The 27,803-nt window shown below is 42.1% G+C and overlaps 1 protein-coding gene across 7 annotated transcripts in view; it reads right to left on the reverse strand.

Annotated features, from left to right (window-relative positions):
* The window catches only part of SUGCT (succinyl-CoA:glutarate-CoA transferase), a 706,709-nt gene that overhangs the window by 69,457 nt on the left and 609,449 nt on the right, over positions 1-27,803 (reverse strand). Inside the window, exons 14-15 of one of the 7 annotated variants that reach the window (XR_004626996.1) lie at positions 22,645-22,710; positions 11,852-12,031 (exon numbers count right to left, since the gene is read on the reverse strand). The exons of 4 other annotated variants lie outside the window; for them this stretch is intronic. Coding sequence is in view for 2 of the 3 variants with exons in the window: in XM_034665701.1 (XP_034521592.1) it covers positions 12,018-12,031; positions 13,262-13,315 (68 nt within the window). In the remaining variant the exon portion in view is untranslated. Of the gene's footprint in view, positions 1-11,851; positions 12,032-13,261; positions 13,316-22,644; positions 22,711-27,803 lie in introns of those variants that run through there. 2 more of the 7 variants (XM_034665701.1, XM_034665711.1) reach the window with 2 other exon arrangements.

The following is a 27,803-nucleotide window of genomic DNA, read 5'->3' on the forward strand; positions in this document are numbered from 1 at the left end:
TTCAGCTAGCTGATACGGACTTCAAGGAGAAGGAGACTGTACGCAAAGGAGAAAAAGTGAAATGAGCTCTCTTCAAAAGCCTGTGTGATACCAAAAATAAGTAACAAAGTCATCAACATGAGGAATCCAATGCCTGAAGAACGCAGAAAGATAAAAATCAGTGACATTATCCTTATTCTTTCTTTTGCTGAACTTCATCATTGGAAATATTTCCTTTCTTCCACTTTGAAGATTTATGATGCAATTCTTTATGTTTTAAGGGACTTCAAGCTGGCCCCTAAAAACTGTATCCTCAAAATGTTTAAAACTTTTCAATGTTGGTGTTTTTAAATTTTTTTAAAGACAAGAAAATAAAAAAAAGAAAAAGAAAAAACCCACACTAGGAACTCCAAGTCCTGCCAATTTTTCCTTCCTGCCAAGTCCTATTAGTATAAATGAACGGTTTATTTTAAGAAATGCCTGATAAATTACTCTACACAATCAGTAATGAGGGTACTGTCAGCAAATGAGAATCATTTCCAAAATTTACTTGGCATTAAGGAACTAACGCCTTCTAAGCTCAAACTGGGTTATGTGGCCCTAGCCTTCCATAAATCTCTCCCTTCTCAGAGGACACAGGGATCGGCCGGTATGCATAGCTGCTGAGGTTTCTCCGTGTTGGCTTACGGTTTTCAAAAACGGCAACAAAACACGGTCATTTGCAAACTTTTCCTGATCAACAGTCTGTACCACTCAGCACAGAGTTCCTTAGCTTCTTGGGCTCTGCCCCAGGGGAAAATATTAAAGACCTCAGTTTGTTACAGTAAAATCAAAAAACCCAGGCCAGGACAAAACAGAAAACAGCGGGATATAAAAAGGAAAAGGTCAAGGAGCTTCACATTTCTCTTGCAACATAAACTATTCACTCGGTACCTGATCCATTTCCAATGTGACTTTGGAGAAATACAATTGTAGCAATGCAGCGGCTTGCAAGTCACTCCCCAAACATAAAAGCAAAGGAGGGCAACACATGACCACTTCTTCTGGCAAAAAGGAAGAAGGAAAAAATGCATAATTTAAAGGATCTGCGGATGACAAAAACCATTACAGCTGCAGTTCAGCGACGGAAGATGAGAATCCTCCCCACTGGGTTCTTCACGGTGACCCCCGTGGCAGCGTGCACCCATTGATATATCCAGTGTGTGAAATCCCTTGTATTTTTATTAATGAGAACCTGGAACCGAGATCTCAGAAATAAAAGAAACGAGGTGTTATCCGCTCTCCTGAAACGCTAGTGGAAAATGCCCTTGTCTTCAAGTTTTACTTTTTCTAAAGGGAGAAATAGGTGGGTGTTCCGTTTGATTAATTGCAGCAGCAAGCCCCTGCAAAGCTGCTGGGGGATGAAGAGTTTAAAATTTGGAGTCTGTTATTTGTAAAGCTTTTCTGTGCTCTTCAGAGCAATAGCATTATAAAAGTTAATGTGCAAATAAAATAAACAAATACCTCTCATCCCTGCCCACCCATGAGCCGAGCAGACTGGTTCCCCTCAATTTTCCTGCACCCACTTATAAATTCCCAGTGATGGGCTTCTCAGACTTCTGCTGTAAGACTATTCTCCAGCCACCTGGTCTAAAAGACTACCACTTACTCTTAGTTAGCAGTGTCTGTATAATGTTTGTGGTGACCCTGCACTGAAATTTTGTTAGGCCTCCAAGTAGGAGACCAAAGTGTTTCACACAATTTATACTACTCATATTTTGTATTTAATATGTTTAAACACCAGGATCGGAGTTCAGCGTTTAATGCAATGCGGTCTGTACACAAGCTGACTAAGTTACAGATGAACAGAAGAGATGTTGCATACTTCCTCCAATCTTATAGCAAGCAGAGAGATACCAGCTCTTCTTAGGAAATATTTATAAGTTCCAAGCGTTCTTAGCATCATTCACAAGCGCAATTCGCAATGGTCATCAGCGGTCCTTGAAGGCAACGGATTCCCATTTTGAAGATGAGGAATAAGACCCGGAAAGGGATCGGGTGAATTTTTCCAGGTTGAGGACAAAGAGAGAACAGGGAAAGACCCTGCAGGATCTCAGACCCCTGAGCCATCCTGCCTGATCTTTTTCTCCAAGGTCACTGCTCAGGATGCAACCTGCCTCCTCTTTCCAAGGCTGGGGGTGGGAGTGTTGGTCAAGGTCCATGCTAATATTTCTTGGGTGGCTGGAAGGAAAAGGCTGGATACACAGCCTCTAATCATGGCTGGATTTGTACTTGGTAAAAGCCATGCACAAAATAAGAGTAAATTGGAAAATCTCCTTATCCAAAAGGTCTCTGCCTCATCTCACCTTACCAAGAGGAAATATGGTTCTACAAAAAGTTTTATTTCAAGGCTCTCAGGTCTGATCCCAAGTTGGTGCTAACATCGTATTTCATTAATTGGAAATGTCAGTGCAAGAACAGCAGAAGCTCTATATCAAGTGGGTCCACATTAGCCCGGCTTCCTCAGCCTCCCAGCCTGTGATGCACTCTGATTAATTTCTGATCACTTGCAGAGCGCAGAGCACAAAAATAAGTTTGTAGCCTCACCTCACCTTTGGGTGACAGCGCATTCCTAGGTCATGAAATTATGAAATAAGCCAATGACAATAATTACAGGAAAAAGGAGTGCTTCTGGAATGAATCTATCTCAGCCGGAAAAAGATGTGAAGATGGATATAAATTTCACACAGGGCAGATGTCACAGTTAAATTTCTAAATGTAATGCTAAACCTATTGTCAGCTTTGGAAGTGGCTATGGCTTTGTTACACTAGTCCCTGGGTACCTCCTGCTGGTTCTTGTGATTCTAATGCAGCCTTGGTGATTATCTTCTCAGACCTCCAACAGGGCAGGACTTGCCCACAGACTGAGGGAGAGGAGGGCAGCTGTGATGCGTGCCATAGCTGAGTAAGCCAATAGGGCCCCGACTCAAGGACAGCTAACCCCTGGATTTCTATCTAGGTGACATGATCGATGGGTTGGCTTGGAAAGAGAAGCTGTGCCCAAGTGGGCTCTGTGGAATTGAGAACCGGGACGTGAAGTCATGGAGCTAGTTCAATGGAGCCACGATGGCTAACAGGTAGAGGTAGGCAGAGCTCGGGGCCACTGCGGGCCAGCGGGGGTTGGATTCATGAGAAGGGAGTGACTCTGAGTGCTAAGAAGAAGCCCGGTGGGAAATCAGGAGAGGGAGGCAGGGGCGCCACGGCTCTGAGAGACAGAACTAGGAGGGCAGTGTGGTTTATCTTCTGCCCTTCTGAAGCTGGTCATTCAGCTTCTCCACGCACAAACTTTCAATAAATCCTCTTTCACATGAGGCAACTTAAGTACATGTCTGTTTCTTATAACCAAAAGAGCCTTGAGAAGAACAAAGGCCCCCAAGGAAATGATTAAAGACCTTCTGGGGTAGTCCAACCGTTGCAATGTGTGGCCCCAGGCACATACAGCTCTTCCCAAACCCATAGCAATGCCAGGACTCCTGGAAGAGAGCGCCCCCTAGGGCAGCTCCTGGTCAATTAGAGTACTTCCAGTAATTTGGTCATTTCTTCCTCCAAAATTAATATGAAGTATCACTGCAATTTTCTACTACTTGCACTTAGATTAAAATGTGACCCCAAAAAGTGAGATGATAAAAAAAAAGAAAGAAATCCCACCAAGGAAACAGAAACAGAAATATGGCTATTCAGTTTGGCCGTGATGTCTTTTGCTCAAACATTTAATGAACAGGAATGTGTTAACTCATTGCAAGGAGTACATCTTAATGTTCATAGAAAAGATGAGTGCCCTTCTGAGCATGCCTCCAGAATGCGTTCAACTAAGGAGAAAAAAGTAAGTAGGAACCATCCCTAGAGACTCTATCTGGGCCGAGGCACAAGAAGTCTCATCAGTGTTTGGTGAACATGAATCCAAACAATCTCTCTAGATTAAGTATAGTATTTTCACTGTCTACAGAAGGAGAGCAAATTCTCCCCCCCCCACCCCCCACCTCTGGTCGTGGGATTTTTAATTCAAAACTTCATTACTTCACAAAGTACTTTTCATAGAAGGGGTCCATTACACTCTCATAGAGCTTGTAAGAATTTTAGGGCTTTCTCTCTGGTTCAGTACTCCACTACAAAATATCTTTTCATTAAGTTTTCAAAGTGCTCCCCGAGGAGAAAAATCTTTGTTTGCCTTGGTGTTTATTACATGGGGCATTGTTCCATGGATGGCAAATTGATTTTATCCTGCAGGCCAACTCCAAATGATTGTTTGAGCCCTGTGCCAAGAAGGGTTCTTGAAAGCCAAGTGGCCCCTTTCCTTGGTGGTAAAGAGCCCAGGATTGATTAGTAATGTCTGCCATAGACATGGGAGGGAAGAGAGCCAGAATGCTAGGTACTGGCCAACTTTAGTTCACAGCTTTAATGTATAAGCAAGGGTTTGTTTTAGCACACTGCATTTCTTTTCTTTTTTTTATTTTATTTTATTCATTTGACAGAGAGAGACAGCCAGCGAGAGAGGGAACACAAGCAGGGGGAGTGGGAGAGGAAGAAGCAGGCTCCCAGCAGAGAAGCCTGATGTGGGGCTTGATACCAGAACTCCAGGATCATGCCCTGAGCTGAAGGCAGACACTTAACGAGTGAGCCACCCAGAAGCCCCAGCACAAAACGATTCAGCTTCAAATATCCCTTTCTGATAGAAGTGTTGACACTGAACACTAAAATAATATATAGATAATAATACTGATGTAAAATTTGTTGCCTCTAGGTTTTGAAAAAGTAACGGTAACTAATTAATAACTGAAACTTCCCAAAGAGTTCAAAACCTCAAATCTGGGAAGTAGAATTTTTCTCATGATGTGAAAGAATGGCATGCCAGTCAAAAACAAAAATGAAAAAAACAAAACAACACACAGTAATGAGATAATAAATAGGGGCTCAGATCCTTAAAAAAAAAAAACCTCAAAAATCCTTCTGAGGATTTAATTTAGATAAGGCGGGATTCTCCATTCAGAACATGGCTTTTTTGTTTTTCCTTTTGTTGACAGTTGAGAAACTGAGTCAGAGTGAAAGGAAAAACTGATTCAAAGGCCCCAAAGTGAATCAACAGCAGATTCTGGGCATAGAGAATAAAAGAGCTGCTTCAGAGCTGACTGGCTGTAGCCTTCAGACACCGGGATTCCCCTGCTAGCTTTCCCAATGACAAGGGGCAGGCCACCTCTGGGCACCTCCCTTCAGACTGCAATATGGCCCAGCAGGAGACTGGCCAAGGTTCTTGACAGGCAGGGCTCAGGTGAGTGGTCCCGAGATTAGCTGACATCTAATCTAGCTGCCATCTAGGGCAATACATCTCAACTGAATAGATTCTTTAGAAACTTCAGAAACAGGAAAAGAAAGGCTCTAATTCCAGAGACCGAACCACTTCTGAAAGCCTCATCTGTGTTCCAAATGCATATGGAGGGCCTCCCTCTGATCCTATATGCAGACTTGATTTTATGTTGTTGCTTCTTTAAAGGAATTTGGAGGATTGGGTCTATATTGACTTATTTATACTTCCACGAGTGAGATAAAATGCAGAAATAATCCACTCACTTTACGCTTAAGCCAAAGACAGTTTAATATCTTAAGTTTGTCCTCTAAAAGACATAAAGCAGGGCGCCTGGGGGGCTCAGTTGGTTACACGTCTGGCTTCGGCTCAGGTCATGATCCCAGGATCCTGGGATCGAGTCCCGCATCAGGCTCCCTACTCAGCGGGGAATTTGCTTCTCTCTCTCCCTCTGCCTCTCCCCCTTCTCCCCCCTGCTCATGGTTTCTCGCTTGCTCGTGCTCTCAAATAAATAAACATTTCTTGAAAAAAAAAAAAGGCATAAAGCACATCCATCTAAAATGAGACAAGATTCTCCTCTCTGGTGAAGTAAAGGAAAAGAAAGTGCAATGATTTTAGAATCAGACTCACATCAGTTGGAACACTGGTCCTGCCTCTCACCAACTGTGTGCCCTTAAATCAATCTGAACTCTGGTTTTCCAAAGCCGACAAAATAGTACCCACCTTGCAATCCTGTGTCTGGCAGAGTTAGCACTCAACACATAGCAACTATTAGCTTATAGATATACCTCCTAGTATTGTTAACGGAGGATGCTTGAGGGTGCTTACTTCTCCAAAAGGGAAAAGCGGGACTCCACGTCGTGCCAAAGACCTCAGGTATAAGTCAGTGGCTGAGTCCAGAAATAAAATACATCTACTTGTAAGTCAGGGTATGTAATTGCACCAAAGACACCGCGCTCATTATGAGCAGAGCTCACTGGGATGTGCTGGTCCTTAAGACCACCTCCTTTGAGTACAAGCTATGTTAATGGTTGCAGATGGTAAAGTATGCTTATCTTTCAAAACCTTCAGAAATATTCAGGCAACTCTTTTATAAGTTTGTTTTTGTTATTTGGTTTGTTTCTTTGCTTTTTTGTTTTTGATATCTCTTCTGTGCAGAAACAAACCCCAGTGATATCACGGTTAAACTGCGTGGTATAGTAGGCAGTTACCAAAAATAAGTATTAAATACTGCTGTAAAATATACATATTCTGGTTATAAGCATTTGGCCCTCTTAAAGGTTTTTATGTTGCTGTTTCACAATTTTTTTCTAAATGTGAATCATTTTAACAACTTTTCCCTCTTTTTCCCTAAATGTTACTAATGGAAGAGCATTAATGACCACAAAAACTCATTATATCTTGACGTTCAGAATAAATTTCTGGGATTTGCCAAAATGTCTTAATTATTATATTTCACAATTGCAGTACTTGAGGGGTAGACTGAAAATATGTAACTTGTGGAAAAAGTCAACATAAAACCAAAACCCAGAAGTCTTTCCAGGTCTTTATAATAATCTGTATACAAATATCATCAGCACCAGAAATAACTGTTGGGAAATATAATTGTGCTCAGACAAGATACAGTGTCTTTGGCCTCCAGATTCTACTTGAGCTTCTAAAAACCAAAAATGTAGCAAAGAATCCACAGGATCAACTGTCTTCCCAGGTCCACAATGGATAACGAGAAAATGACAGATTAATTTCGTGGGACTCTGGTGTTTGAGAACTTTTCAGGGTCAATTTTTAGCATCTATTTCTAAAAGGAAAGCAACAGACACATAAATATTATGGTACATGTTGAGCTCCCTTTATGTAAATTAGAGCAAATCTTAGTTTTAGTTTTTGAAGGCACTCTTTTGGCAATAATAACTTTGGCCTTTCACTAGATAAGTTAAATCTCCTCCATAGAATTGTTTTCTAAGCCTTGATTAAAGGGAAGGAAGACTGGCTTCTAAAACTCTGAAATAACCACAAGGTTTCCACAATTTTGGTGAGCCTCAAATTAGGGGAACAAAAGAAAGATTTTGTTTCCCAGGTGAATTAGGCAGCGTTGCGGAATCCTAAAATCTGATGTAGTACATTTGCCCTCCCTAAAAGTTGTTCAACACATTTCTGTACAAAACAGATTTATAGCATCCATTTTCACTCTGATTTCCTGTTTCTCTGTCCATTCACCAAGCAAGCATTTGGAAGCCTAAAACGGCATTGTGGAGTGTTTTAAGAGTTGACCTAGGAAGTGAGCACCCCTCTGGGAGCAATTTGATTGGTTAATACTAGTTCTGAGCCCAGTATGTGAATCTTTACGACTGCATAGCTTCAGGAATGAATTACTTGACCTCAACTTTCTCCATAGGGGTGCACACCTTAATTTTCCACACTAATTTTCAAATAGAATTACAAAAACACTTTACTTATCTAGAGGTCAACTATTCGACAAACCCCACTACTTGGAACCCAGACAAAAAGCAAGCAAGAAACTATCTGTGCAGCCAAAAGTGATGTCACAAAAACCCACAGATTTTCCCCATCGGAGAGTGGCTCATCACTGAGAGCAAAGTTACCTTGATTTCATTAACAATCCTGATCACTACACTGATGTCGTTTTTTTGAGCCTACAGTAGATGAGAAGAAACAAATCATGAGGGAGAAAGAGGGACGAACAGAGGCAATAAACCTAGAACAATTTCACATAAAAAAGGATACTAATTCAAAAATTATAGGAAAAGGACAAACAACCCCATATGCCTCCACAGTCCATGAGGACATCACTTATTATATAAAAGAAAGAATAATTAACATTTCTATTAACATGTCTAATGATTATGAAAACAGACAGTGTTTCATTTTCTTTGATACACATAAATTGAGAAAACCAGATAGGTATTTAAGTCATTTTATAAAGTTCCAGCAAATAAGGAAAACATTTCTAAAGGATTAGCACTTAGAAGGTTAAGCTCTGGTGACCTACCTACAACTGATCGATCCATACACCACAGTCACCTTTTTGGAACAACTCATTCCCTCAGAAGAAGACACCTGTACACGCCCAATGCCAAATTAATTGCAGAAGATCCAATTATTCAATTTGAGAAAGGGTATATATTCAGCACAGGATGATCTTACAGTAATCTAAAGAAACATTTTGGAGCTCAAACACGGAAATCGGCCTTTTTTTTTTTTTCCCTCTTTAAACCAGAAGCACATCTCCACCAAAGAAGAAAGGCTTTTCTCCACAACCCACAGGAACTTGACACAATCTGCAAGACTTGAAGATAGGCTGATATTCAGCAAGTGGTAACAGGAAGACGAGAACCAGAGCCAGAAGCCGAGCTTTCCAGGAGAATAAGTTGCCCTCCTTTTCTGCTCTTCCATGCTTGGGTGTGGAAAGCAAAGAAGAATAAAGAAGTGTGGAAGAGCACATCCTGCTGGGGTTGGAAGAGCAGGCTCTAAGCTGCCCGGCCTGGGATGTGGGAGAGACACGCTGAATATCCACGAGGCACGAGACGCACCAATGGAGATAGTCCCAGGCACACTGGAAGTGAAGGTTACCCTTGTTTTAAGGAGCAGGGTGAAAAATACCATGCTCATTAATTGTCCTCTAAACCACTCTTGAGGTAGAGGGTAGTGGGAAAATCTGAGCAGGTACTCCCTAGAATACTCTGAAGAAATGTTCTGCTCAGTTCCTATGGTCATTCATTCATTCTCTCCGTTCCCCTCAGTCGTGGATACTGCAATACACTACAACTTTTAGTATAGTCTCTCTTTCCTATTGGATTACACGCTCGTAAGAGCCGGGTCATCTGCCTAACTTGAGATCTTGAACTGAATCACAACTGCCAAGTCCCTCCTGCCATAGAAGGTAACATTCATGTGTTCCAGGGACTGTTTTCAGCTGATCACAGCAAGGAATCAGGTAAGAATTCCAGACTACAAATTGGGAAACTAGAATTTTGGTTCTCACTCACTCACTTTAAAAGCTACATCAGCCAATTCCCTTCTCTACACATAAACACAACATTCCTTGCTAAGCGCCCACCCACTGTCTACTTCCACTGAACCCTCTTGCCAGGAAGATCAACACTCCCCCCACCCCTGTCTTTCCCTTTACTGCTCCATGTGTAAGAAAATTCCTCCTTGTTCTGAGCCCCGTTCCCTTCCCTATAACATCTATTATTCTTAGCTCAGTCCTACAAAGGCACATCCCTCTGTAAGTACCCACCATTTCCGAGACTTCTCATAAGTATGCCCCGTGCAGGACATGATCTCAAGAGCCTCACTCTGTTGTTGCTCTCTCCTTGAAGAACGATTCATCACACCTACCTCCCCATCAAGATATGCTGCACGGCAGTCTGACAGGACAGGGTGCTGATGTTTGTCTGGATGCTTGATGAGGGGTTTACATTTAAAAAGGCATACACATATTAGATGTATCATGAAAGTGTCACCAGAAGCATCAACCACAACACAAAGGCATCTGGATTGCAATATAGTAAAACACATTATTTGAGAGTAAATCCAGCATGGTCTTCATAGCCAATATTCTTTTGAAAAGCACCATTTGGTGTTGATCATGTTGAACATACCTGCTTTCTAGAAATGGTGATAGAAAGATGGGTGGGTGGGTCTGTGAGGTCTTTAAAACATGTCGGTTGTTGTCATCTAGCTGTCCCCATAAACTGAACAGATTCCTGCTGGTCAAAAGGGGACTCCCACAAAATGGCCTAGAGAAGTTGAAAAACCCTGATGGTGTTCATAGAGATTGACAGTCTATGGGGCCATCAAGGACCAAAGGAAATTCCTAGAGGGTTGTCCGGGCAGGGGAGCAGCCTAGATTCCTTCAGACTGACTGACACAATCCCTCCGGGAGCAGCTGTGCAAAATTCTGAGAAACAGGCTGTAAAGCAGCTTGGAGCCATTGCCTCTGGACTGTCATCTGTTGAACAGAGAGGAAAAAGCCCAAACTTGAGTTGGAAAAGACTCCCTGGGCAATATTCAGCTTGGCTCTCTGCCCCTTGATACTCCTTCCTCACTTCTGGGGAGCCTGGGAGCCTGGGAGCCTCCTGCACAGGACTGGACTCAGAAGACACAGGGCTGGTCCAGTGCTCACTGCACTCTTCAGACCCAGTCACGTGCTCTACCTTGCCCCCAGACCAACTCCTGCCTTTTGGTCAAGTTTTGAGAAGTAGGTTCTGACTTCTTCCTGAGACTCAGTTCTGCCCTTAAACCATCCTGGCAGCCTTGTCCTTCCAAGATATGGAAAAATCAATGACGCCATCTTGCTCTTGCCTTTTTCTTTCTCATGTCAGGAGTTGAGATCTCCTAAATACCAACCTTTGCTAAGCAGAAGGATTTACCTGAGGTCCACTGCTCAGATTTCCGTGATGTTCCTTGAGCCCACAATCTCAGTGTGTCCCCTGTCTGTCAGGGCACCTTGCCGTCTCTTGGTAAATATGACCCATGTTTACCAGTTATCATGCCTTACCTGATGGGCCAGCAGTCTCTCCATGGCCAGTAGGCAGGTCGTCCCCTACCATCCCTCTAACCCACACCAGCATATCTTTCTAGTTTTGAGTTTTCACCTAACTGGGCCGCTCCTTCCTGCTGGGGAAACAACTCTGTCACTCCCAGGATTTTAACCCCCAGGAAATCCCATGTGTGATCCTTTAGACTAATGATATTTTGAAAAATACCCCAATAAGATAGGTTGTGGAGTGCTAAGGTTTTGAAATGCCATCGAGTTTGCTTTTATATCACATGATTTCTATTCTATAGCATACCTTTTGCACATGCAAGTATATGAGGGTTTTTTTCCCCAAGTACAGGAAGTAATATTAGAAAAGTCTAATGAAGAGACCACCTACGTTACTAAGAAGAAAAAAAAAATTAGGAGGTTAATTCCTACTAGTCTATTCGGTTTTAGTCTTGCAGTTTGGGGAAACGTTAAATTTTTTTTTTTTTTTAATACAGATTAAAGGTCTTAAGTCTCGAACATTTTCAAAAGCACCTAATAAGTAAACAGGCCAGACAATACATGTCTAAACATTTCTTATGTGAGATGTAGAAATATTGCTGTTGTGTAATCATCATCATTAGAACAAGATCTCTTTATGTATGGACTCCAGTTTTTATGCCGACACCACTACCAATAACCCATCACCTCCATCCCACGTTATAAAATTTCCCACGGCACATATACAGTGACAGCAATAACTGACATTTATATGATACTTACAATATTTGGCAGGACATTTGAAAATATGTCACACAAACACATCAAGGTGCATATACGGCCAGAAGGACAGGATTGGGCTGCTTATATTAAACATCCATGTATCTGGTAAAGTCTAAAACTGGCTGCTTTTCAAATTGTCCAGAAGTTCTCTATACTTACCTTAATAGAGTGTTGCAGGGAAAAATTAATTCAAAGGCTTAATTATCACTAACATACTAAGATTTACATTTTTTATTAGAAAACAAAAATAAATTGCCATTGGGATTTGCAGGAATTTGGATATGGGGGAGAAAGAAACAAGCATAATACCCATATGTAAAAATATAAAGTTGAATTTTCTTGTAACTCCAGAACTGACTCCAGGATCTGTGTACAGACGATTTGTATTGCTTCTTTCTATGCTTTTCTTGGGGTCATAGTTTCAACCTAATCACACAGGACTGCAAAAACAAACGGAAGAGAGTTGAAATAAACATTTTCCTTTTCCCACCTTACACGAAAGGTTAAATGTTGATATTTCTTTTTGTATAGTGAAGAACTTAATGGGGGTAAAAAGAGCAGTCCAAAGAAAATAATATCCATGTCTAAAAACGCAGGGGGCTGATGTGATATTCAAGGAACGCACGGGAAGCTGCCATCTTGTTGGAGGACTTCCTGCGTTCAGAGAAGTTGTGCTGGTTGACTAGAGGGGAAGATTTAGGCCATTTCAAAACTGTTCAAATACGAGTATTCACTCCGTATTTTTCACCCATAAATTCCATTCTCCCCCTTGGCTTGCCTTCCTTTGGTCTTCTTGGTCGTGACCTCCTATGCCCTTTTAAATAAAGGCAAAGGACACAAATGATTGCTTTTTGTATTGGTTTGGAAACCTCTGGTTCTCTGAGTTTTCCTTTGGCTCAAATACTCAAAGGGATGACATGAAGGTCTGAAAGTAAGTTGGTTACTTTCTATTTCAAGGGAGGGACACAATTTTTGTTTTCTTTTTTAAAACAACATGCCCCTAACAACATTTGTATGGGACACTTTGGGTCCCAGGCAGGGCGTCTGGGGATGACTGAAAGCAAGAGCCCAAGAAGATGCTTCCAGCAAAGTTTGTTTCCGTTTTGTTTTGTTTTTGAAGGAAAAAAATCTGTTTCCACGGAAAATATCTTGGTATTTCGACTGGAATGGCAACCTCTGGTTTGGAATTCCTATAGTTTTAATTTAAGACCAAATGTGTTTAAGTGATACCTCTTTTTTTCTCCCCTCTTCCTTATCTTACTGGAAATTTTCACAATTTAAGATGCAGAAAAATAAACCAGCAAGGAAAATATCTGTAATTCACTGCAAATGAACTGCTGAATCTAAAATGCCAAGCCCGGAAGAAACTGTCACTTGGGCTTTCTGAGGCCCGAGGGGACCCCATGGCTACATAGGGACAAAGGAGCTGAGAAACACCATTCTGATGATAACTTGAGCTACCATACACACAGAGGACCCTTAAAGTGGTAGTAGGAGAGAAAGAGGAGCCTCCAGCACCGCCAGGGAGAAGTTCTCTCCATGGAAAGAGCATGCCGTGGCCTGTCATGTAGAGCTGGGTGTGTCCCAGCTGCAGTCCCGCTACTGTCCAGGAAATAAATGGTTCTCCTTGGACACTAGGTGGCAGAGGCAGGAAACAGGACTGGGGTTACCTTGATCAGGAGTGTTGACAGGGAGGGAAGATGCCTCAGCCAAGTTTAATGAAGCTTCATTAAAAAAAAAAAAAAAAGGTAACCTTTAGGATTATATTATTTCTAGAGTCTACTCCACCCTACTGTCTTGAATGATTCCAGAATTGTTTAAGTAACTTATTTTTTTTTTCAACCTTCCTGTCCGATCTGGTTTTTCCATCAGTACTAATATACAATTTATGTGGTTTTTTTTTTTTTAAGAAAAGAAGAAAGCATTATAAAGACAGCCAAATAAGATGATATATATCATCTCTGCTAAGGTCCTGCTATGCAACCGAATTCCTGAGATTTGAAGTGTGTTCCACGGATGTAAAAGACATAAGTAGTCAGTCCTGATGGTGAAAAGAGGTGAATGAGGGAACGGTCACCCTGAGGGGCTGTTGGTCTCAAATGTCCTATAAATAGGAATATGAAATTAGTTTTCCTTCAATCTACATTCCCTCTATTCAAGGAAAACACTCCCTCCTTAGTGGTGAGGTATTTGAGAGAGGGGTTAGAATTTGAGTTGTCACTTCCATGCTTATGATGTGGGCAATAAAAAGTATATCAAAGTGCAGACTTCCTAAAGTTCCTGTAAAACTCAGGAATGCAGGATGATACTTTGGGGGGCGCCTTTTCTCCAGCTTCTACCCGAGTCTCCTGGAATGGTCTCCCCCTGCTGTGTGCACACTGAAGGGCAGTTGAAAAGAAGGCTTTCCGAGGCCTCTATTGTAACAGCTGGTGGCTTTGGCATTTTCATATAAACATGCAAGCCGAAGAGGAATTTCTCCTTTCTAATTGGCCCCATTTCCCCTTCCTGGGACATTCCACAATGCCACCAACAATGAAGTGCTCAGAAAGGAGGAATCATTTCTGTTTATGTGAAAATAGATCTGAACTCCATGAAGCAAGGGAAGAAATAACAAAAATCTTCAAAGACCACAAAGAGAAGTTATAATCAAATCTGGATGCCATTTTCGAGATCTGACAGAGCTCCACACACCAGTTCTGATTGCTGGGGGAGCGGGAGCCAACCGTCCTCTCCTCCAGCCCCGTCTAGTTCATTCCCCGTGCAAGCGCTTTGCGCCAGCCACGCCATAGCATTGTCTGCGCCGAGTGTGAGCAACATTCTTCGTGACCACGCGCTCTCAAACACGAGCAGCCCATTTCGCTCTCACGAGTGCTTCATACACACGAAGCCATTGGTCTAAAGCGTATAAAAGCGATGGTCAAAAATGCCTTCAGGAGGCAGCATAACATCGCGATAAAAGGACAGGGATTTTTTGGAGTAACTCAGAATTGAAGGCAAATCCTGGGTCTGTAATTTATTGGTTGTGTGACTTTGGTCAGGTTATTTAATTTCTCTGAGGCTCAGTTTGCTCATCTGTCAAATGGGGATACTAATGACTCCCTCAGAGTGTCGATATGATAGAGACTATCTGTGGAGAGCACCTCACACATAATCATACTCACTGTAGGCAAGTTTTATCAGGTGTTCCCTAAAGGAACGATTCTTATTGTGCTTTGCATTACAAGCTGTATCTCCCCACACAGTATAACACAATACAGAAATTTCCTAGGATTCTTACCACCAAGAATATTACTATCTAATTCTGCTTAAGGGAAAACATGTCTAGAGGCCAGGAGAGACCTGGCTTATAAGACCCGGCTGCCAATTAAATATTTTTCTCTATTCTTCAATTTCTGCTCCTAAGAAACATAAATATGTATGCATTCGTCTTAAAGAAAGAAACTTTGTTGGCACCAGGATAGAAAAAGAAAAGTATCATCCTGAACCTCTTTCCAGAAAACTCCACCAACTTCCCGTGAGATAGCAGTCAAATCACCCCTACTGGTAAATACTGTTTCCCTAACAGACTTCAATTCAAGCTTCCCTTTTGTGCTTAAAGCCTGTTTCTTCTCATTTGCCACATTAGGCAATTAATTGGGTATTTATAGGCAGCTATCATATACCCCACTGTCATCGCTACTCACTCATACATCTTCAGTTCTCCACATCTTGCCACTTCAGTTCTACCCCTTAATCACCTCATCATCTTTGTCACATTTAAAAATTTTCCTTCCACTTAATCAACTCCATTTTCCAAGCTAGCGTACGAACAATTGTGCAGAATTCTCCTAATGCAGCTTTACCGAGGAGCAGTGAAGAGAAAGTGTTTCTCCTTAAGTGATTTCTTTCGATCCCAGGATAGTTTCTGCTCCTAGTGCAAGAGCATCACCGTGTGAGCTCTTCCTGATCTGCACTTCAGCTTTGCCCTCAATCCATGCCCAGTGCCTTTCATTGCCGAATGTGGCTCTCGCTGGTGGGGGCTGAGCCAGCTTGGAGGGAAGGTGCTCCCCCACACACACACTACAGCCCCCTGGCCACCCTCACACCCCCATGGCTCTGCTCCTGGCTGACCCTCTCCTGCCCAGTGTTTCTGGATGTTCAACCCTCACAAAAGGAAGAAAGAAAAAAAAAACCCTTCTAATATTCCTCAGGACCCTTGGTCCCTTGAGCTAAGAAATAAGAGAATATTCTAGCCCTCAGAGAATGGTCAGTTTTCTTATCTGGCTTCCCCTCCCTTTGTTAGTGTAAACTAGCCAATTTCTCCAGTAAAGGACCATTACAACCTGTCCCATGCGGCTCCAAAGGACACATGTTTCTAGTGGGGTGACCCACAGAATGCTTTTCCATGGGATCTCACTAGGAGCTTTGGGGGAAAAAAGGGTTCCCCTGTCCAATAGCATAAGGAAACATGGCATTCAGTATCTCCCTCTTAGAGATTCCAAACATATCTTAGAATGTTAACAGCTCTGAGAAACATCAAGGTAAAGGACATTCACTGGCCTTTGTTTAACATAGGTTTTCCAAAGTTGTTTGACAAGAGCCGTTTCTCGGTGGGACGATTATTAGGACTTCAAGAAACCGTGGGTCTGCAGAGTCTATTTTGGAAATGCTGCATGGCGTCTCTAATTTCCCCTCAGCAAACTGTTACTTTCTCATCTGTGACCCCTGAATTATTATTTTCACCCATATGTTCAGTCAGGGAACAATGTTGTTTGGGGAGGATGCTTTCACGATGCATGGTCTCCACTGACTCTATGCACAACATGCTTATCCGAGAGCTCCTAGCTGGAAGACGACTAAAGAGGCTGTTTTTGGCTTAACGCACACATCTGGCAGCGACAGACCCGGGCCTCCCTGTCCCCACTGCGTGTCATTTGATTGGTCACTGTCAAATGCCCCCTTAGACTGAGTTCCTTGTCAGCCTGCACTTGGCCCAGAGTAGATACTAGATAAACGTTCGTTAAGCAGAAGAATGATTTGTGTTACTGTATATCCTGGAGAAATAGCCGTGATTATTTCCATCATTAATGTTTGACAGATAATAATGTGGCTAGTTTGAGGTCCTCCCAAGAGTCATTTCTACTGCAGATACTGCTCAGAGTTTATTAATGATCTACAATGTGCTTCCACTCACGCCTATGTGCTGAGCCTTGGCCCATGTCAATATTTAATGATTGTAAGTCGAAGGGTTTGATTTTTGTATTACAGATAAGACAGTTCAGTGAGACAGATGAGGAAGACTGTCTGTTATCTCCAGCTGTGACCTGTAGAGCCAGGTTTTGAACTCAGGTCTCACTGGCTGAACCTACACGCACTCCACTCTCCACGTCCTGTACGCACGCACACTGCACAGATACACCACATGGACACAGGAAAACAGCTCAGAAGTTAGCTACATTGTTTTAGTAATCATATTTTTGTCATGACAAAGTATTGGCAACATAAATGTTACTGAACAGTTCTGTGGCATTAAGGATGTTCACACTGTGGTCCGGCCATTACCACCATCCATTTCCAGAACTTTTCATCGTCCTCAACTGAGACTTTGAACCGATTAAACACGAACTCCCCAACTGTCCGTCTCCTGGTTCCTGGCAACCACCCTTCCACTTTCTGTCTCTATGAACTTAACTACTCTAGGTACTTCATGTCAGAGGTATCTGACAGCATCTGTCAATAGTTAATGTTTAAATTCTTCCTCTAGATATAGTATCAACCACTCACTGGAACAACAACAAAAAATCATCCTAACTTTCTCATACCAACACCACATTGTTTGCAGTTTAATTAGTGTTACTCAAAGGGAATCGGGATCTAACTTTAAAACAAAATCGGTCCCCCATGAGCAAGAGGAAATTTGCCCACACAGGGCTATGGTCAGATCCCGGGAAAGATGGCAAATCTGGGTAAGTCTGGGTGGCAGCTTAACATCTTGGGTCTTTTGATGATTGAAATCTGCATATGCATCCTAAACATTTCTCTTTTTTCCCCTTTCGAACTGCTTTTCTGCTAATGTGTGAAAACAGTACAACTCGAGGGAAATGTAATCCACATGTTTTAGTGCATTGACATTTACATGCTCTTGAGAATATCAAAATGGCCTAACAATATATTTTCCAATGGCTTTTTAGTCTTTCATAGAAACATAATTATAGACTTGGTAAAAAACAAAAAACAAAAAACAAAAAAAATCCCCAAACTTAATCCCCAAAGGAAAGAGACTCAATCAAAGTTCAAATTCTTGAAATTTAAGCATTTTTAAAATAAATTGCTGAGCTGCTCTTTAAATGAAACATTAAAGATGCATTAAGCGGCCTTCAGATTAGGGACTAAAGTTCTAAGGCAAAAACTCCATGATTGGCTCAACTTGAGGAGACGGTAGTAACCAGGGAAAAGAGGACAGAGTTCAGGGATACCTAGACGTGGGTTCCCATTGGCCCCCTGACACTCAGCGAGTGTCAATTTTCCCATCTGTAAAAATGGACATAATAAAGAATGGCTTACTGAATGGTCTTGAGATTAAACAAACTGTCTACAAAGTGCTCATATATCCACCATATAGACAGAAGGACTCGACAGATGTTCACTTGTACTCCCTCATTTCAAATTTGAATGTTCCACAGCAAGGAGGTCATTAAAATCTATTCACAACACATATTTGCATGTAGTACGGTGAACTGCATTTTTCCTTTAAATTGAAAGGATGCAAAGATCAATCCCATTGGGAGAGAAGACAAGGCACTAAAAGGCGAAGTGAGTTACTTGAGGTCACATACAGACTTGAAAGACCAGCCACAAAGAGTAGGTAGGTTGGGTCTTTGAGGAGTTTATGGGGGCTTCTGAGGACATTCTTTAAATCTATATGCCATAGTGCTTCCCTAGTTTGTCAGTACTTTACCATACACGCTCCCCAAATCCTTAAAATATCTTAACTTTTTATTGCATTTTTAAGTTAATTAAAATTCGGCTTTTGCTTCATTGTTTGAAAGCATGTGGCTTCTTGTAATAAATTGGAGAACAGGGTTCACAGGAACACTTTGCACAGACACAGGGTTCTGAGTGGGTTAGACAAATGGGCCAGCCACTCCAACAGTCACGTGGCCGCGGTGCCTCACCTGATGTTCTGATGGAGGACAAGCTGGGGAAGCATTTCAAGGTCCCTCACTCCTTCCCCCTCCACGCAGGGTCCTCATCTTACTCAGAGGATGAACCAGAGACACACTGTCTGCTAATGCCATGGCAGATAGAGATACAACCACAGGGAAATGCGGTTCCATAGAAGCTGACACATACTGACACACACGAGACAGCATTCGCGCTTGCCGAGAAAGAGATAAGCAATGAACCCACAGACCCAGCTCAAAGCCAAATAAATCCTTATAGTTTGGGGGGCACCTGGGTAGTGCAGTCGTTAAGTGTCTGCCTTTGGCTCAGGGCATGATCCTGGCGTTCTGGGATCCAGTCCCACATCAGGCTCCTCGGCTGGGAGCCTGCCTCTTCCTCTCCCTCTCCCCCGCTGTGTTCCCTCTCTCACTGGCTGTCTCTCTGTCACATAAATAAATAAAATCTTTAAAAAAAAATCCTTATAGCTTGGAGGTAATGGGATAAATGGGATATTGCAACATGACCTATCAGTTGCGTCAAGATAGCTGGCGGTTCTTATTTAGCCCTTTACTGCCACTTCTTCACCTCCAACACTTCCCATTAATAGCAACACAGCACTGTGAGCCTGGTCAAAATTAAGCTATAGGGGCGCCTGGGTGGCACAGCAGTTAAGCTTCTGCCTTCGGCTCAGGGCGTGATCCTGGCGTTATGGGATCGAGCCCCATGTTGGGCTCCTCCGCTATGAGCCTGCTTCTTCCTCTCCCACTCCCCCTGCTTGTGTTCCCTCTCTCGCTGGCTGTCTCTCTCTCTCTGTCAAATAAATAAATAAGATCTTTAAAAAAAATTAAACTATAATCCTTTTAACAAAAAACATGGCTTACTCCACTGTTATTTTCTCTGGCTGAGTTTTTTTTAAGATTCAAAAAAAAATTATTTATGTATTTGTCAGAGAGAGAGAGCACAAGCAGGGGGAGTGGCAGGTGGAGGGAGAACCAGGCTCCCTGCTGAGCAAGGAGCCCAATGCAGGACTTGATCCCAGGACCCTGGGATCATGACCTGAGCCGAAGGCAGACACAACCAACTGAGCCACCCAGGTGTCCCTCTGGCTAACTCTTCTTAGCAGGAATATATCTTGACATCTTAAGGAAGTTTATTTATTTATTTATTTATTTATTTATTTATTTACTTACTTACTTACTTACTTATTTATTTGAGAGAGAGAGTCCAGAGTCGGGGGGAAGGGAGAGAGAGAAAGAGAGAGAGAGAGAGAGAGAATCTTAAGCAGGCTTCATGCCCAGTGTGGAGCCCCATGCAGGGCCCAGTCTCCCGACCCTGAGGCCCTGAGATCATGACCTGAGCCGAAAGCAAGAGTCAGACACTTAACCAACTAAACCACCGAGGCACTCTAAGGAAGCATATTCAAAGAAAACAATTTTCCCGTGGGATTCAGCCCACCTGCCATCTCTTCATGGACCAAAGAGTTTCTACCTGCTAATGTTAGAGGAGAGCAAAGCCATTCCTCTTCCAGAGAAGACTAGCTCTCCAACCATGAATAAACCCAGAAATGAGGGCAAGCAACTCACTCGTGGCTGAAGCCCACTCGGAGGCAAAATAATGTCACCTCTTGATTATCCAAGGTAAGTAACTCCATATCATGGAAGTCCAAACCAAAAGATCATTTTAACCCTTTTGTGCTTAGCTATTAAGGTGACATCTGATTTTACTTCTCCAGCCAGTTTGCCTAATTACATTTAATTAATTTATTCTCTAAAGACCTATCATAAAGTCAGTATTTAAATTTGACCCAGAAAAAGACTTTTGTGGGTGCCCAGTGAAAGCTGGCTGCAGCTGAGACAGCAAGGACTCAAGCACTGATCCCAGAAAGTGTCTTATCCACCTTTTAGGATAAAATAAGAAAAATGCTTTACCATCAGTGAGACTTCCACTCTTCCTGTGGCTTTTCGTTTTGGTTTTTATTTTGTTTGCTCTGATTTCTAGATTTGGTTCAACATTCAGTGGTCATCTCAGATGATTTCAAACACCTCTCACCTCAAGGATCACTCCGCACAGCGATACATCAGAGAAAGCACCTCAAGCAACGTATGAATCCGATGAGATATTCACCCAGAAAAATTCTTCGGCCACATCTCACTTTCTAATAGTAAAAACAATGCCACATCCCAGAACTTTATTGATAACTTCGGACTGCCTTGCAACAAGAGTTTCTCGTCTATTAGCTTCACTTATCTTAGTGTCGAGATTGATGAGGACACGCTGAGGAGAAGCAAGTGAGATCTTGGCCACTTTCCCAGGTCCAACTAACAGGAACATGAATTCCCTGAGCATGAAAGCCCAGCTCTCACGAAATATTTCTTCCTCATGGCACAGATAAGCATAGTTGATGGAGATCCCTAAGTCCTATCAGCGACAGTAACTTGGCTCTTAGGGCTTCTCCAGTTCCTGATGGAAAGACATTCCTGGAGATGCGATTCACTCCTCCCCTGCTTCCTCCCTGCTCTCCTAGGAAGGGAAGTCACTGTGCTATTCATTTCTCACTAAAGGATAACAATGTCTACGACCCTGCCTCATTGTAACGGGACTGCCAGAGAAGGCTGCAGGCACTCAATGTCAAATCATCTGGGAATACACTGATTTATTTAACTCTCAGTACATTGCTATGGGTTCAGGGTTTAATAAAGTTAAACATAATGGAGGACTTTGGGAAGTACCATGGCTGGTCTATTTGAAAATTCATTTCCCTGCCAGCTTTCTCTCATTCTGTTGACAGACTGTAGAACCTTGCTTTCATCTCTTTCCTCTCTTTACAGCTTACCCTGGTCCCTGAAGGAGTATGCTCTTTCTAGAAGATAGATTGAGTACTACGCACAACGTGAAAACTTTACACACTCTTCCTGTTGTCATCTGAAAGATTTTTCTACCTGGAAGGAACAACTTATCTCACCTTTCACTCTCAGATTGGCTCTACATAGAATTCCTTAGGACGACCAACATTTTTTAACTTTGTGGAGGGATATAAGCTGAAACTTTGGTCCCTCTTAATTTTTCTTTCTCCCTGGTGAGATCTGTGACAGCTTTCCCCATTGCTGTTAACGGTTATAGAAATTTAACTACACTTTGAGAATATGTGATTTCAGAGACACTAAGTTTCTATCTGAAGGAGAAAAGAGCTCAAAGCATCAGGGCAGCAAGAAGGCTTAGCAGAGGGAGACTGGGAACCGCACGAGAGGCTAGGAGGTCACTCCACATAATGTATGTACTTCAAACTGGAAACAAACTGAAGAAGTAAAATAAATCTCTTTCAGATAACTTCCACAGGTAACCGGTCTGTTTGTAAAAAATGCATGCTGCTTAAAATGGTCACAAATCATGTTTTTAATTCTTTTTCCTCTAACAGTTTTTTATTCTAATCATCATCCAGAAAATGTCAATGAGGTACTTAGCTGGGTGCTGGTTTGACCTAAAGGGATAGTATCTTTGTCTTCCAGAAGCTTACAAAAGAAAGATGTTCATCATTATAAGAAGCCTTGCAAAACATTCAGAAATAAAAAAATATTTTCAGGTAATCCAATAAAGAAGTACATTCAAGTTTTGAAAACTTCACCATCAAATCCAGACCTCCACCGTCCAGTAAGCTGGTTTATGCTGCATTACACACGGCAGCGACTCCTCCCAGCACCCAACACCCACTAGCTAAACATGGTGTGCAGATTCCAAATATGAATATTAAAATATTATGGGGAAAAGACTGAATGAAAGTTTTATTGGAAAGAACTTAGAGCTGCTTGCTGAAAAACACAGATCAGGGTCCCGGCAGGCAAGGGTTACTCCATTTCAACTCATTTCACATGCACAGAAGACGGCTTGCCTTTCACAGCCCTGACACACTCACCGCGAAAATACTTCCCAGGAGTCCTGCCGGAATGGGCAACGGCAATGCACATTCACAGGGAAGTTGCTGGAAAAAGGTTATGGTGAGAAACTTAAGAGTTACACATCAAACTCTATTTCAGTGACATCCTTTGAAGTTTGGATCTCAAAACCAAGGCGGTTTGGCACCTACAGGGTACATGGAAGGACAGCGTGTTCCTCTCTGGCTAGTAGGCCAATGGGCAGCAGAATTACAAGAAGAAGATGCGAATGGCGAATGGCTCAGTGGAAACTGGCAGTCCTTTGCAATATAACTAATGTGAGATCTTTCCACTAGAATCACAAATAAAGCAATGTTTCTATAGTGGCCAATCTCTGGTTGACAAAAGGTTGTGGTAGGAATGGTAATATACCTTTTAACTTAGTAACGAATGAACACAAATTGCTGTCACTTTCACAGTTTAGACGTCAGGACACTAGGAGCTTTACACAGAATCTTAGAAATTACACCTAAAAGCCATCCGTGAGAACATCTGCCAAACCAGGTCGAGGCTCCTACCCGAGCTCCTCTTCCAAGCACCTTCTCCTCTAGGGAGTAGGGACCTCAGAGAGCTCAGCATACACCCCCTTTACATGTTGATTTGGTTTCGGTTTGGTCATTAGCTCCATATTAGGTCTTATTCTTCTGGCCTCCACCTGCCTCTCCAGGGTGACTGACTGTAAGCCTGGCCCTCCCGCTTTCTCCCTGTGAGCCCTTCCTCAGCTCCTCCGGCGTGCCAATACAGCCCCCTTGCTGCCCCCACAGCTCACACCACATTGGCCCAACTGACAGCTGGCCATTCCTGGAGTGTCTGTTTACACAACACTTCTCAGGGAAGCCTTTCCTGAGGCCACACCTTGGGTAAGGCCTCCCTGGTCTGTGTTCTCCCAGCACCCTGCTGTTCTTCTGGTTCTCCATGAAAACGCTCATCCCCTTTCCCATATTTACAGTTCACCCTGCCCTCCCTGGTGAAGAGTAGCCCCGTGAGCGCCTGGGCCTGAGTGGGCACAGCTCCATTACCAGAGCTCCATCTAGCATAGGGAAGACAGCGGCTGAGGCTATGTGTTTGAGGTCTTACTACTCAACTCCATACTTCAAGTTACATTAGTTAATTATGAGCAAATTAGTACATTGTGCTCACTGTGCTGATACTTCTGTCAGTAAATTCATGGTGGCCTGCTGCCCTCCTGGGGACTCTTTGGAACACCAGAATATGTAAGCCTGGCAAAAAGAGATATGGTACGTTTTCTCATTTACACCCCCACTACTCATAACTACTTTTTCTTAGTCTCTTTCCACCTTTAACTATCAAATAGGCTTTAAGGTTGAAATGAGAGACTAGTTTAATGAACAATATATGAAATAAAGAACAATAGTATTACCCTAACAACAACTCATAGAAAGAATTCATGAGCATTAACTAGTTTGCATGCTTTATCAAGGACATAAACACAAATGAAATTTCTTCCTTAATTACTTCCTATAGATGGGAGGTGGTAGGAAATAGTAGGAAAAGGGAGGGTGTTAACAATAGATATAAATTAATAAAGCAAACAGTTTAGGTCATATTACTCACTTTAATATCGGTAATGATCATAAATATTGGAACAATATATTAAGTATTTATAATAATTATTTTAGTGGCCAAAAGGAATTTTGAAGAGGTTAATAATTTCCCATCCCTGTTCAACGTATATTAAACATTGATTGACCAGTAGTTTTAAGGTATGAATCAATTAGCAGTCTCCTATGTGGGAGCTCTAAACTGAGAATCTGAGGGAATGGTGTGGATTTTACACATCTCTGAAAACGGTGCAATAAATGTTGTATAAGAATTATTGCTGTTCTTCAAGAGACAAGCTTCTAGAAATGACTAAGACAGAAAAGCCTTCAGGCAAATCAGTGCAATGTATGGAAAAGTCAGTAAAGGTCACAAGAAGTTCATTAATAATGAAGGAAATAGAAATAAGTAGTTTTAAGTAACATTAACAAGGATTTTTACTGTAAATGTAAAGATGTAGATATATATATGTGTGTGTGTATATACACATATATATAGAACTGCATTTAATGAATTCAAAAATATGTCTCCACTAGCTAACTGGAGCACAATGTAGCAAAGTATCACTTTTAACTCCACTCTGGGTTTCCTGTTTTAGCAGATTCACCTCATTGAGGCATTGTGGGAGAATCAGTCATTTCTACAACATTCATAAGGTCTCCAATGGAGACATCCCTTACAAAGAAAGGCAGAACCATCATAGGTAAATACAATCAGTGAGAGGGGAAATCCATAGGAAAAAAATTAATTATTTACTGATAAATCCCCTCTGCATTTAATATGTGAGTGACCTCTCAACAGGACACAGGGAATTAGGAGACACAATAGCAATTTATTGATGTCCATAAGCAGAATTCTCTCTCCCCTTTCCTGGAGAGCCCACTGTGCCAGCAGCTCTCAAAAGACACTCAGATGCTAATTCCAAAAATAACCTAAACATATCCATGTCACCTGAAATCTGAGACTTCCTTTATTGACAATTCTATAAAAGGAATATAAGGTAAGTCAATAAAGTAGATACACCAAAAGCCTACGCTCAATAGAAATTAAATAAACAAAAACAGAATTTCCCAAAGGGAAATAAAGACAAAAAAAAACAGATAACAAAGAGACAACTGTAGATCTGAGAATTTTACTGTGGTAAACTGAATTTACGGTCGCAGGTATTTGACCCTCCTGTGTCCACGCTTTCACCATATAGTTTTGCTATTTATTTTAAAAGAGAGAAAGATTTCTCCACTCCTTGGGACACAGCCTAAAACTGCTTTGGCCAGTGGAATGTGGACAGAAGGGTCTGTTAGTTATGCGTGGTGGTTTCTGTTCGCCTCCTTGCTCTTTTGCCATTGCCACAAGAAGAACGTGAGCGACACATGGGGCAGAGCTGGGTCCATCTCACAGGCGCAGCCAGACCTGCACCTCGAAGCAAAGCCATCCAGGCAAGTCCGGCCTTGGTTGACTATCCTCTACCTGCTGTACGTGCATGGAATGAATAAACGGCTCTGTTTGAATGGCACTGAGATTCTGCGGTTGTTACACAGCATTATTCTGACAATAGCTAAGTGATCACTTATACATTAAAATGAGAAAAAGAGTCTGCTTTTCCCTTAGGAATCTGAAAAAATATTTCTCTCTTCCCGAGACTGATTGGTCACTCATTTACCAGGAAAGTCGTCAAATTCACATCAGATTGATCTAGAGAGTGTTACATCCAATGAGTTCCTTCTAGGTTGGCCGCTGACTCACTTTTCTCCTTACTATACCAACAATTGTATTAAGTTCCAAATGTTTACCCTTTCCTCTCATGTGTGGGGGATATTAATGACTGTGACCTCATCTATAAACTTGTAGACTTAAATCACACCAGTGGTTCTTGAATGTTCTTTGGGTCCCATGGTTCCAAGCAGGTGTTTGGAGGAGACAGCAGGACAGAAGCAGAGGTGGAACTCTAAACAGCTGGAGCACTAACCTGTCCACCAGCAAAACTCTGCTTTAATCTGTCTTAGGTATGGAGAATATTGAGATTTCACTTGGAAACTCAGTTCCCCTGCTTAAAAAGTAAAATTAAAAACCACTAGATAAAATGTTTTTTAATACCTCCTCACACGGAAAACACTGTGCTTAGATGTTTTGTTTTGGCCACTGCCATCCCTTCATCACTATTGCCATGAACCCTAACTTAAGATATAATCACCTCAACTCCCGTCACAACTTCCTTATGTGAATCCCTGCGTTAAGTTATAAATTATGCCATTTCACTCCCCTGCATCAAATTCGAGTAAAACCACATGTGGTGGGGTCTCCAGGCGCTGCCCCTCTGCAGTCTGATCTCCTGCCCCTTACCTTACCTGCCATATTGGCTTAAAACACACCCAGCTCTTCTCTGCCTCAGAGTCTTCTCACATGCTGGTGCCTCTGCTTGGAACACTCCTCCCCTCCTCTTCACATGTCAACTTCTTACTATCCTCCAGTTTTCCATTGATAAGTCACCAGGCTTTCTCTGATCACTCAAACTAATATAGGTCCCATCTGCCTCCATTATTCTCCGTGACAATACATCAGTTGTGTCTTCTTCTTTGCCCTCACCATGACTTACATTTATAGGGGCATTCGCTAGCTACTTTTATTATTTGACTTTCCATTGAGTATGAGCTCCATTATTTTTGCATTCCCAGGACCAAAGCATTGTACATGGTATATCCTCAATCATATGAATGAATATGTGACTTTCTTAGCTTTTATCAATAGGCCTTTTTTTCACTACCACTTGCCTACGCTGTACAATAGTTCCCTGTTAATACACGGTCCCAGTCTCTGACATGCTCACACGTCCTCTCTCTCTTAGTTACCCTCCTTAATTCATAGTATGGTGTTCCTTATACCCCTGCACATCAGAATTTTCTCTTTCAACTTGCTTTATTCATCGTACTTCCCTCTTCTTATTCTTTTCGCAGCAAGGGCCACGATCTGATCTGTTCTGGGACATTGTTATGAAGCTGATCCTGAATCTTAAAATTAGAATGAACTTAACAATAGCAATTACTCAATTAATGTGATCCAGTACCTAGAGAAATAAATGCTCTATGCTGTTTGTCTGAGGTGAGTGAGGGCTTTTGGGAATGCCCAAATTTCAAGCATGGTAACCAGTATATAGTTTCAAGTAAACAATGACCAAAATCCTAACTAATTTCATCACCCTTTGTCAGAAGAAGAGACAGAGATAAGTGTCTGGTTTATGTATAGTCTAGGAAATAGGGACCCGATGAACAAGAATGTGGCGTGTTTTCCCAGTAGTGCCCCGGGCAGAGACAACAGATCTGAGGAATGGTAACATTATGATCATTAGAGAAGTGAAGTCTGTGGGGAGTGGTAGGTTGGTCATGAGCTCTCACGACACTTTGGATGCTGTCAGAGTAGGCACGAGGCTTCTGGCTTCCAGAAAGAGAACTCTCCCAGAAGTGAAAAAGTTGGCATTTCGGCTTAGACCAAAATGTCTTAGTGAGTTTATTTGGTATGAGTCAAGTTAGAAAAATTCAATGTATTCTGAGTGAAGTGAAAACATTTAGTTTCCTTGTCTACAAAG

This window comes from Ailuropoda melanoleuca, chromosome 1, assembly GCF_002007445.2.
Source record: "Ailuropoda melanoleuca isolate Jingjing chromosome 1, ASM200744v2, whole genome shotgun sequence".
Classification (NCBI taxonomy): Eukaryota; Metazoa; Chordata; class Mammalia; order Carnivora; family Ursidae; genus Ailuropoda; species Ailuropoda melanoleuca.